This window comes from Mesoplodon bidens, assembly GCF_964165515.1.
Source record: "Mesoplodon bidens genome assembly, chromosome: 3".
NCBI lineage: Eukaryota > Metazoa > Chordata > Mammalia > Artiodactyla > Ziphiidae > Mesoplodon > Mesoplodon bidens.
The window spans coordinates 85419694-85431766 of NC_138178.1; the positions used below are offsets into that span (position 1 = coordinate 85419694).

The 12073-nt window shown below is 35.7% G+C and overlaps 1 protein-coding gene across 1 annotated transcript in view; it reads left to right on the forward strand.

The window, feature by feature from the left end:
* Positions 1-12073, forward strand: part of TRPM7 (transient receptor potential cation channel subfamily M member 7) — a 124248-nt gene that overhangs the window by 102352 nt on the left and 9823 nt on the right. The window contains exons 29-36 of the mRNA XM_081228070.1: positions 1231-1301; positions 4350-4384; positions 6310-6335; positions 7500-7550; positions 7637-7702; positions 8325-8608; positions 8734-8816; positions 9388-9593. Of these exons, the coding sequence (XP_081084196.1) occupies positions 1231-1301; positions 4350-4384; positions 6310-6335; positions 7500-7550; positions 7637-7702; positions 8325-8608; positions 8734-8816; positions 9388-9593 (822 nt within the window). The remainder of the gene's footprint in view (positions 1-1230; positions 1302-4349; positions 4385-6309; positions 6336-7499; positions 7551-7636; positions 7703-8324; positions 8609-8733; positions 8817-9387; positions 9594-12073) is intronic.

The window sequence follows — 12073 nt, forward strand, 5'->3', positions numbered from 1 at the left end:
AGCCAAAGAAGAAAAGGAAGAAAAATAAATGGTAGAAGGATTAGGAGGGAAGAAATAAAACTCACTATTTTTGGATAACATGGATATTATTTCTAAAGTTAGGATGCCTGTAATTTTATGTCCTTGTATTTCAGTTTTAGGCAGTATCCGTTGACCTCCCACTAAAGAAGACAAGGATTGAGCTCTTCCCCACCGCCGTCCCCACCCATCTCTGTTCCCTAGCCCACATGCATGCACAGATGTCTTTACCCTTTCCCACCAGTGTAGTTATATCATGATTTTGGTTAGATCAACACTGGATTCTCTGCTCTTTGAATAAATTTCTTCAAAGTATTCAGTTTATCATCTTGAAAAAGTTTTGCCCAGAGTCTCCTAATATATCTCAATCTGTTCTTTTTGCCCTCTATACTTGGAACATTCTAAGATTTCCTTTCACCATTCATTCTTTTGTTCTAAGATTTCTCTTCACTGTTCTTTCTGTGGTTTTCCTTTATTATGTCATGAGATTGTAAATTCTAAATTAATTTAAAATTTAACATCCACTTTTTTTGGAAAATAGGCTTAATTCTAAAGTTTGTTTAGTATAAACAAGCAAAATGTGACAAAAGTGGCATCTTAAATGAGGGGAAAGATGAACTATTTTTTTCCATTACTGTAAAATGATGTTTAAGATTATTAATTGCAACATTGTTACAGCAAGAGATTGAAATCAGGCCAAATGTCCATCAATAGGAGTTTGGTTAAATAAATTATTGTATATCCATTGTATGAAGTTCAGCATAATATCAAAATAGAATAGAGAAATCCTCTGTGTACTGATATTGAAAGATCTCCAAGCTTAAAGTTAAAAAACCAACAACAAAAAACCTGAAGATATATATATTATACTAGCATTTATGTTAAAAAAAGATTCAGGGGTATATATAGAAACACAAAATATCTTTGGAAGGATACACAAGAAATTTGGGAACAGAGGAAGAGCAAGACTTTTTTTTTCCATACTCTTTTATTTCATATTGCCTTTTCACAAAAATAAATTGAATAATTTTTATATCCTGTCAAGAGACCCGTGAGACTTATATAACTCTTACATTCAACAGTATTGGGGAGAGGATAAGTTATCTTAGGTAAGTTATATTATGCCTTGAAACACTTTGTGTTTGGTTAGTTGGTATTAAAAAAATTTTTTTTAGTTGTATAACTTTTTTATTTTTTTAAATTTTCTTTTAGTGGAAAGTAACAGTAGAAGGCCATCTATAGAAGACACTCATGAAGTAGATTCCAAAGCAGCTTTACTACCGGTTTGTATATTTCAATTAAACATATGCATATTTAAAAATATTTATTAGAGAAGAGCTAAAAGATGGTGATATTTTATCTGAGATTACATCTAGCTTTCAAAAATTTTTTAACATTAGAAAACTGACCTCAGTGCATAGTAGCAGTTATGGAAAAGAGTTTCTTCCTGTAGTGAATAGTCAGAAATTATTAAAGAAAAATGCATGCAGAAGAAAGAAAGGTAGGAATCTCTGTTTGAATTGAAGCTAATGATATGAAACTATTCCCAGCCAACTGGAGTAATATTTGATTTTACAAACACTCTTTTAAAGCAGACTTTGGCAACCAAGACAGATAGCTTGGGAGAAAGCAAAAACAGTTGCTCCTTTCGAGTCAAGTATAGAAATTAGTGCTCATAATTATGATCCTGGATCATCAAGAACATATTAACTTGGCCCCATCCCTCTGGACTGAACGCTACACATGTACTCACACCCTCTTGCTTGCTCCCACCCTGGCAAGCAAGGCAACCATGAGAGCCTGGAGGTTCTTCAGAAGACAAAGAGGTCATTCAACCAGGTGTTAACAGCCCCAGGTGGGGCAAGCAAAGGTGATGGAGAAGATTCCAGGAAGCTGCCAGAGCAGGCAGGGGAGAAATCCCAGGTTGTGCATAGAACTGGGCACTATAAATGGTTCAGTGTGCGAATGGGTTGTGGATTCATCTCCGTGATAAACTGAAAGGGAAACCCTTTGGATATTCCAGTCAATGTATTTGTACACCAGTTTTTTGTTTTTTTTTTTTATCTTATCCTGTTAGAAGTCTTTGACCTGCTGCTGCTATTGTTTCACTCATTTCCATCATCTTATGCAGAAAGGAAACAAGAGGATCTTCTAAGCCCATCAGATGCCCATTCTTTTTTTTTTTTTTTTTTTTAGTATTACTGTATTTTTATTCATCTCATTTATGCATGTTCCTTTGTTGTGGCCACAGCAAGGGGGTTGGGGGAGAGAAAACTTCACGCATGCACAAAGGTTGTGATGTTTACTGAAGATGATGGGAAAAATTTTTCAACGCTCGCACCAGCTGAGGCCAGCCAGCAGTGAACCTTGGAAGTGAATTCTGGTGCCCACAACCGGCCCAGCATAGGGATTGAGGAATCCATCCCCTCCCCGGCAGTCGTACCTTGCCCAGGAACATTTGAGAAAAGTGTGGTCCAGTCTGCAGTGTGTGACCCTGAGTGGAGAAATGCTCACCAGGAGGATCGGGTCCATCAAGGAGTCCCGGCCACCCAGTGATCCCAATCTGCCCTGCTCACTCGCCTGCCAGTTGTCCCAGATGCCCATTCTATTTTTCTTTTTTTCTTTTTTTAATATTTATGTATTTATTTCGCTGCATTGAGTCTTAGTTGCGGCATGCGGGATCTTCATTGCAGCATGCGGGATCTTTCATTGCAGCGTGCGGGCTCAGTAGTTGCGACACTCAGGCTTAGTTGCCCTGTGGCATGTGGGATCTTAGTTCACCAACCAGGGATCGAATCCGCATCCCCTGCATTGGAAGGTGCATTCTTAACCCCTGGACCACCAGGGAAGTCCCCCAGATGCCCATTATTATTAAAACATTTTAGAAGCCTGAAGAAAAGAACATATTAACCATATTAACTTACATTGTGCTGTAAGGAGATAGATTGTATTATTAAAAATCATTTTATTAAAAATATTATTTCAATGGGAAGGGTGTTCAGTGAACTCAGAGTTTCACAGTAACAAATCCTCCTTTCTGGAAGGACTCATCCTGAACCTAAGCTGCACAGTTTTGCTACAAATAAGGTTCCATTGAAGATGACCTCACAATGCCAAATTACAAAACTTGTGGAAGCCAGCTTATACAAACAGTATTAAATCTCTGATAACTTGAGATAGTAGAATTATTGGTTACAGATTATAAAATAAGTCTGATTAAAGCCATTAAAAAGTATTATAAACATTTCTAAAAAAGAAAAGATACTACTCAAAAATACTGGAAAATTTGGGAAAAAATAAAAAATCTCAGTTGGGGGTTTCCCTGGTAGCGCAGTGGTTAAGAATTTGCTTGCCAATGCAGGGGACCTGGGTTTGAGCCCTGGTCCGGGAAGATCTCACATGCCGCAGAGCAACTAAGCCCGTGTGCCACAAATAGCCTGCGTGCCTAGAGCCCGTGCTCCTCAACAAGAGAAGCCACCGCAGTGAGAAGCCCACGCGCCACAACGAAGAGTAACCCCCGCTCGCCACAACTAGATAAAAGCCCGTGTGTAACAACAAAGACCCAAAGCAGCCAAAAATAAAATGTTAATTTAAAAAAAAAATCTCGGTGGGGGTTAAAATAACAGATTGAGCACAGCTGAATGCAGAATTTTGCTAAATTGGACCACAATGTAACATAGAATTATAATTAGGTGGAAAATGTGTTAAACGTAAAGAGATGGAAAAATACCTCTAAATTGGCCTTGAGAGAGTAGACAATTTGAAGAGATTATAAATGACTTAGAATTTTCCAAATTGATGAAATATATGAAGATTCAAATTAAGGAAGCATAAGTCCCATAGTGGGGAGGTAAAAATAAATCCACACCTAGAAAAATAATTATAAAACTGCAGAATAAAACCCACCACATACACACACAAAAGGGCTTCAATGAAATATGCTTGTTATTAGTGATTTCTTTGTCACAGTTTGCATGATTTTAATTTTTCTCTTTATACTTTGATGTGTTTTGGCAACAGGCACATATTTTTTTTTAGAGTCATAGAAACAAATATGTATTTTAAGAAAATAAAATTGTCAGCAGACAATTACAATTATGTTGTAGGAAATAACACTCATGAAATTCTTTATTCTACCTTGTGGAATGGCCTTATGGTAGCTTTTATACCAGTTTTTTATTTTATTAGTTCAGTTGTATAAAACAAATTTATATTAACTTTTCAACCCTTCATTCATCAAACATGTAGGATACAAAACAGAGATAAACAGTTATGCTTTATCTAGAGACTTTTTTCTTTAACTTTTTGTTTGTGTTTGTTTCTGACTAAAGGATTGGCTACAAGATAGACCATCAAATAGAGAAATGTAAGTAAGCCTTTTCTCATCGTTAGTGTGAAAAGTATCATAGGTATTAAATGTTGTTTTTTTCCTGCTCTTTGCATCACCTTTTTAACACTTCTTGAAATTATTGCTGATTATTTATTTTGTGATCTCCTGTCTTTACATAGAAAAGATTGGGAAATCATTTATTATAAGTTAATGTATATATTTAATTTATGATTTTATATAGTTATATTAGTCATAAGCACAACTCAACTAAAATTTTCATTATAATGATACAATTATGATTTTATTATTTAGTCCTGTTTCCAACTTGCTTTTGAATAAACTTGTTCGACAACTTAGTTTGACACTTTAGCTAATAATTTCTCTGCCCATCGTTCTAATCAACAAGCCTTTCTTCTGCTTTTGGAAATCACTTTGATATTTAGAGCAGTAATACACAGTGTACATTAGAAAGCCTGCATACAGGAAGATCCACGAGAAAGCTGATGTGGTAATCCAGAACCAAAAGTAGAAACAAAAGGCAATCTTACAAGTAGTCATCCCCAGAAAGTGAAAATTTTCAGTACAGATTAAACATAAAGAAGAATCAAAGATAATCTCTCTGTTTTCCAGCCTCGAAATTAGTATTTTAGGATTCCAAAGGACATTAAAAAAGAGTAATTAAAAAAGAGTAGTCTTGTCTTGACACCCTTTTGATACTAGAAGCATGGTAAAGTTACTCTCCAATGTGAACTGCTTGAGAAGGGAAGCCAGTTTGAGGGAAATTATTATATATTATACAGTGTTTTCCCTATTTCCTTCTCTGTATCAGAAATAGATGTGAATATATAGAGAAGAAAATAAACCAGGTGCTATGTGGGTATGCAGTTGTTCAAATTGTGGTGGTATCCTGGCCCTGAATGGCACTTGGAAGACCTATTTATAATCAGACCTCTTCAGAGAATAATGTCTTTTATAAGTAGAACTGTAGGATGTAAATGCAGAATCTACTTAAAGTTGATGTTAATTCAGCTAACAAGAGAACACTGAGTTACAGAATGCTGACCCATAGAAGTACCCAGAAAGGTGGAGTTGGTCAGTACTCTTTGGGTGCTAAGAGTGGTTTATCAGCAGTAGACAAAGGGCTGATGCTAGGGTCAAAGTATTTCCTATAGGAAATATTTATGTTACTAAGGTGAAAGCCAACAGGAAATATCAGGATCAGATAGAATGTAAGAGCTAGAAAGAGATTACCAAGGTCTCCTACTCAAGTGGTCCTTTCTGGATCTAGTCCTTTTAGTCCTGAGCAAGGCCACATAACTGTATAATGGGAGAGCTAAGCTTCTAATCTATTTTTCTTGATTCCCATTCCCCTTTCCTTTCCACTACACTTGTCTCTAATTTGCACTGGAATCTTTGGGATTAATAGAACCTACACTTGGTACCAGTATATGTTGTTATAAATAAACATATTCAACATTGGAAAAAAATTTTTTTCAACATTAGCAATTGAATTTTGCAAAATGATATACAAATGCTGTTCTCTCTGTTCTTTGCCCATCAATTCTGTTGAAGTATTTTTAGAATCCTGCGAAGTCATTTCAAGTCATTATTAAAGTACTGGAATGAATCTCCACAAATAGAGGAGTCATGGAATATTTTACTGTATTAGTACTGAACCTTCAGTTTGGTATCAAACTACTAATAATATTTATGTAGGCATAAATTGGAGGTAAAAGTTGTTGATAAAGTATATACATATGGATTTATACATATCTGTGTATGAATTTGGTACAAGCTTAAGGGAAGCGGCAAATATTCAAACAAAAGTGAATCTGAATCTCAGAATTCCTTTAATAATGTTATATTAAATAACAGTAACTTCATAAAATAAAAAATTTTGTGGTAGCCAAAACTAATTTTAAGTTACTAAAATTGTAACATATTTTTTGTTGTTTCTTTAGGCCATCTGAAGAAGGAACGTTAAATGGTGAGTCTGTGTGGTAGATTTAATGTGAAAAACTGAGGATTGTATATGATCTACTTTAGCAAATACTACATTGTCCTAAGTAAGAAACTTTAGACTTCATATTTGAAAAAGCCAAGGTAGTAGAAAGTTCTCCCCTCAGCTTGTTTCTCTTCATTATAAGTGTTTCACAAATACAAGAACTCACCGTGTGAATGATGATCGTTTTACAAAAGTCTCCCCACTCCCCTTCATCCTTGCTACCCAGGCTGCTTCTTCCCTTATATTCCCTGTGTTAGTGAATGGTACTTTCTCAGTCAGCTAGGTGAAACCTGAGCAGGAGGTATTCTTGACACCCTTGACCTTGCACTCACAAAGCCCTCTTCCTCTGAGATATCCTTTAACCTTTCTTCAACCAGGAGACATTTGGTACCCCTCCTCTACAGTCCTGTATTGTGTGCATGTGTGAGAACACACATACGCACACACATACACACTATATTTTATACTTCTCACACAATGATATAACTGTTAACTAGCTTTCTTCTTCTGCAAGACGATAGGTTCTTTTTCATTTATATTCTAGAAATTTAACACAGCAGGTTCAATTTATTCTCCATCTTTCTCAGTACAGTTAAAGAGTGAAGTCCTCGGGAATTCCCTGGTGGCCTAGTGGTTAGGATTCCGGGCTTTCACTGCCACGGCCCCAGGTTCAGTCCCTGTTTGGGGAACTGAGATCCTGCAAGCCGCACAGCATGGCCAAAAAAAAAAAAAAAGTAAAGTCCTCAGATATACTTAGAGATGGAAGAGGGGCTTTTCTGTTATTTTATATCTTCTCATGGTCAACCCATTAAAATGGTTACAGGGCTACAGCCCCACACCCCAAAGGTCTGATACTTTTCTTTTTGAGTAGGGAATAAGGGAAGAATGCAGTTTATAACAGGAGAGTGTGAAACATCATGTGCTTTTTCCCTTCCAGGTGTCATACTACACAGTTACCACTAATCTGGCATAATGAAATAGGGTAATAAAGCACATGATGGTCATAATTTATTACTGTTTTTTTCTGTTTTTGTGAACAGAGTTACATGAAGGAAACTTGGGATGATTAAATGAGAGTGCTTGAACAAAAATTTATGCTGCATTAGTACTTTTAAAAGGGTCTCATTTGTTTATTTACCGTTTTAGGTCTTGCTTCTCCATTTAAACCAGTTATGGATACAAATTACTATTACTCAGGTTAGTAATAGTAAATATTAAAAACAAAATTTAGTAGTTCATAGAGCTTTTGGGGATTTCATTATTTCTCTCTCATTTTTATGCAGCTGTGGAAAGAAATAACTTGATGAGATTATCCCAGAGCATTCCATTTACACCTGTGCCTCCAAGAGGTAAATCCAAAAAGTAAAGAAATAAGAGGGAAAATAAACCTTTAATTAACATGTGGTTTTAACTGTAATATAGAACATGGATGGTGACGGAAAGAGGAAGGATCACATTAAGAATTGTTAATTTCATATAAATTTTAATCAGCCTGATTACTACAAGATTCAGGTATGTTTAAACTGAAGGAAGCATCAGAAGTATTGATTTTCTCTATTTCTGGCATATCGGAAGCAGTGGTGTATTTTAATTTAGAAAAGCTCTTGATCCGTAGTTTAGCAATGAAAGCGTTGATAAATTGATATCACAGGGTTTGTGGAACAGATCTAACCTCCTGTTAAAAAGTTTAGCTTAGGAGTGTTTAGAAGTCTAATTGCTTTCTAAAAGTTTTTCTCGAAAATGTTCATGATTTCAAAAATGCTTATTATTAGCAAATACAGATGAATTTAGAGATATTAGATCCTTGGTTTCTGAGTATTTCTTGCCCTTAAACTTCTTTTATAAAACTACAACTTGATCCATCTCATCTTCTATTCCTCACTTAATCTTAACTAAAGATACCTGCCAATTTCTACCTTGTGATTTTCAGAGTCATACTTTGACTTTAAAATATGTCTATTCATGTTGCAGGTGAGCCTGTCACAGTGTATCGCTTGGAAGAGAGTTCTCCCAACATACTGAATAACAGCATGTCTTCGTGGTCACAGCTAGGCCTCTGTGCCAAAATAGAGTTTTTAAGTAAAGAGGAGATGGGAGGAGGCTTACGAAGAGCTGTCAAAGTACAGTGTACTTGGTCAGAACATGATATCCTCAAATCAGGACATCTTTATATTATCAAATCTTTTCTTCCTGAGGTGGTTAATACATGGTCAAGTATTTATAAAGAAGATACAGTTCTTCATCTTTGTCTTAGAGTAAGTGCTAGTGAATGCATACAGTGAAGCATTATTTGAGCTTCATGTTTTCACTTCTGAAGTATGATAAATCAAATAGTCTTAATTTCAGTGTTGAACGAGGGTTTCTTTTTTCTGTTCTGTAGGAAATTCAACAACAGAGAGCAGCACAAAAGCTCACATTTGCCTTCAACCAAATGAAACCCAAATCCATACCATATTCTCCAAGGTAAATCTTTTAACATTTTTGAGATCTTTTAGTGTTATGTGGATAGCATTCTCTTTTGGCCTTCATTATTGATGCTGAATATTTCATTATTTACCCATTTTAAAGATGGATTCTAATTTTATTAAGAAAACTACTTGTATAGGCTAAAATGACTAAATTGAGCAGGAACCTTTCTGAGGGCACTGAACTTGAGTTAAAAAATGTGAATAGGGGGCTTCCCTGGTGGTGCAGTGGTTTAGAGTCTGCCTGCCAATGCAGGGGACACGGGTTCGTGCCCCGGTCCGGGAAGATCCCACATGCCGCGGAGCGGCTGGGCCTGTGAGCCATGGCCGCTGAGCCTACGCGTCCGGAGCCTGTGCTCCGCAACGGGAGAGGCCACAGCAGTGAGAGGCCCGCGTACCGCAAAAAAAAAAAAAAAAAAAATGTGAATAAGTGTAGGTGTTTGCAGAGCTGAAAGAATTATATATGGCATATTTTGTGTATTGGTTAAGATTAAATCAATAAAAATTGTCATTTGGTTGTTTATCATTAAAAAAAACTACTAGTAATATCTATGACTGTTTTTCATAAGGTTCCTTGAAGTTTTCCTGCTGTATTGCCATTCAGCAGGACAGTGGTTTGCTGTGGAAGAATGTATGACTGGAGAATTTAGAAAATATAACAACAATAATGGTGATGAGATTATTCCAACAAATACACTGGAAGAGATCATGCTAGCCTTTAGCCATTGGACTTATGAATATACAAGAGGGGAGTTACTAGTACTTGATTTACAAGGTAAATTTATTAAAAAACTGCTAAAAGGGAATTATGCATTAGGTTCTCATCTATTCATGTGTTATGAGCAATATACAGAAATCTGCTAATTTATGGATGGGTAAAATCTTAGGTCAGCAGAAGCTGTTAAAAAAGCAAGTCAGTAACAGCCATGGTATATAGCTATCAGGGCCCTGAAGAGTGGGATGCTATCTTAATTGTTATTTAGGTAATACAGATGTTTTAATAAGCAAAAACGTGTGAAATCCCCTATTCCACTCATAGATCTGTAGCCTTAATTTCTTTAAAAGTATAAAGACCATTTCTTTAAAACAATAACAACTATCTGTATTGTTCCTGGTGTTTATGTTATCTATTACTGTGAACTAAACTACCTAATAGTGGATTAAAACAACCATTTTGCTTGCTTACACTTCTTTGGTTCAGGAATTTGGGGATGGCTCATCTCTACTGTCCCCTTGGAGGGTTTGAATGGCTGGAGACTAGTTTGGACAGCTTGACTGGAGCCAAATGTCTTAGGTCTCTGTTCAAGACAGCTGAATTCCTCAGTTCGCCACGAAGTGATTTTTCCACATGGCTGGGTAGCTTGGACTTTTTGTAGCATGGTAGTTTCAGGTAGTTAGACTTCTTACATGACAGCTGGCTTCCTCCAGAGAGAAAGCAGAAACTCTTAGGTTAGGACCAGAGTGGGCCCACATCCCTTCTGCCACATTTTACAGGTCAAGGTAAGTTATAAGGACAGCTCAGATTCAAGAGGTAGGGAATAGATTCAAGCACTTGGAAGGTAGAGCAGCATGTATACAAGGAGGGAAAAACAGCATAGCTATCTTTGTAGACAGATTCCTTCATACATGTAAAAGGGGAAAAAATTATGACTAGGAGAGCAGTGATTTGCTTAGAGTAATGTTTATGCAGCTTCACAGAAAGGTCAAAGAAAAATGAAATTGAGCAAATTGCCAGCTCTGCCTGGATGATACTTTCACATTATAGGTTCCATTTTTTTTTTTTTGCCCCTAAAGAGCAGCTTTAATTTCAAATGTCAACATAGACCAGATTTCAAATCACATAAAAACAGTTGTTTAGAATATTTGTCACTTGATGACTTCTTTCATTATATGGATACTCCCAAATATAAACAATTTGTTGAAAAGCAAACAGTTGGTATTGAGTTTCAATACCAACTCAAGAAAGAAAATCTGTGTAAAAATAGCTGTCCTTTTTTCAGTAAATTCATCATTTTACATAAATGATTAAGTGATATATATAGTGAAATCTCTGATGTATATTATTAGACAGGCGAATCCATCTTCAAATATGCCTAGAAAGTGAGGCCACTAAAAGTTGGCAGTTATTTTTAATAAGCAGAGTAATAGTGACGTTCTCTACAAAATTAATGTGTTCATGGAGCCGTTTTTTTCATAGAAATATTTTAGACAATTACTACAAACAAGTTAAACAATATAGAAATATATAAAGAACAAAATGTTCCCATCTTTATTGTTCCTCTACCTTTGTGAAGACAAATTACAAATTTTTAAACTTATTTTTAATCATTTTGTGTTGTGATTTTCCTCCAGCTGGGATCATGCTATATATATGTATGTGTGTGTGTGTATTTCACTTGTTTTGTTTTGTTTCTACCTAATAATACATGATAGCCATCTTCTGGATCATTACTGATAAATCTGAGTCATTCCTTTTAACAGCTGTAGTATGGAGGCATAGCATTATTTACATCCTCTGTTATGAGACAGTCACCCTATTTTTAGTTTTAGAGATGAGTACAATTTCAATAGCAACGGCCAGGTTACTTTTCCAAAAGGTTATATGAATTCATACTCAGCACTGTGATCACTCATCACTGTGCCCATTTCTTCACCATCTCTTCATTACTGAATATTTACTGAATCTTTGCCAATCTGAGTAGAAATTAGACTCATGTTTTAATTCTAGCTTTTCCTATTGTGAAATTCTACCCATTTTATTAGGTTTCATTCTAATGGGTTAAATATTTTATGATTATTCAAATATCAGTAGTTGTTCTTTATATGAATGAATAGATGAGACTGAAAAGATTTAACCACACTTTTAACACCTCTGGAGAGGGCTGGAGATGAAGGAAGATGTTCACAATCTTACTCTTTATGAAATCTGAATCTTTTGCAAGAAAATGTATTTATATGTTAGCCTGTGATTTTAAAAAATCCAAAAGACTTTGAAAATGACCTATAGATCATGCCTTCATGTACCTAATTGTTCTTTGCTAACTACGGTGAAACAAGGGCAGATTGTAAATAAGGAGATATTTACTTCCAGCTTGGCCTTGTTGCATCAGAAACTGGTGTCACCAAGAGATTAGATGCCTACCTACCTATTCTGACATTTAACTGTTGTTCATGTCGTAGGAACTGTGTTTGTTCCTAGTGCAATGTTGAGGTCATAAGTCAAGTTATGAAATATCAAGAGTGAAAAACTATCCT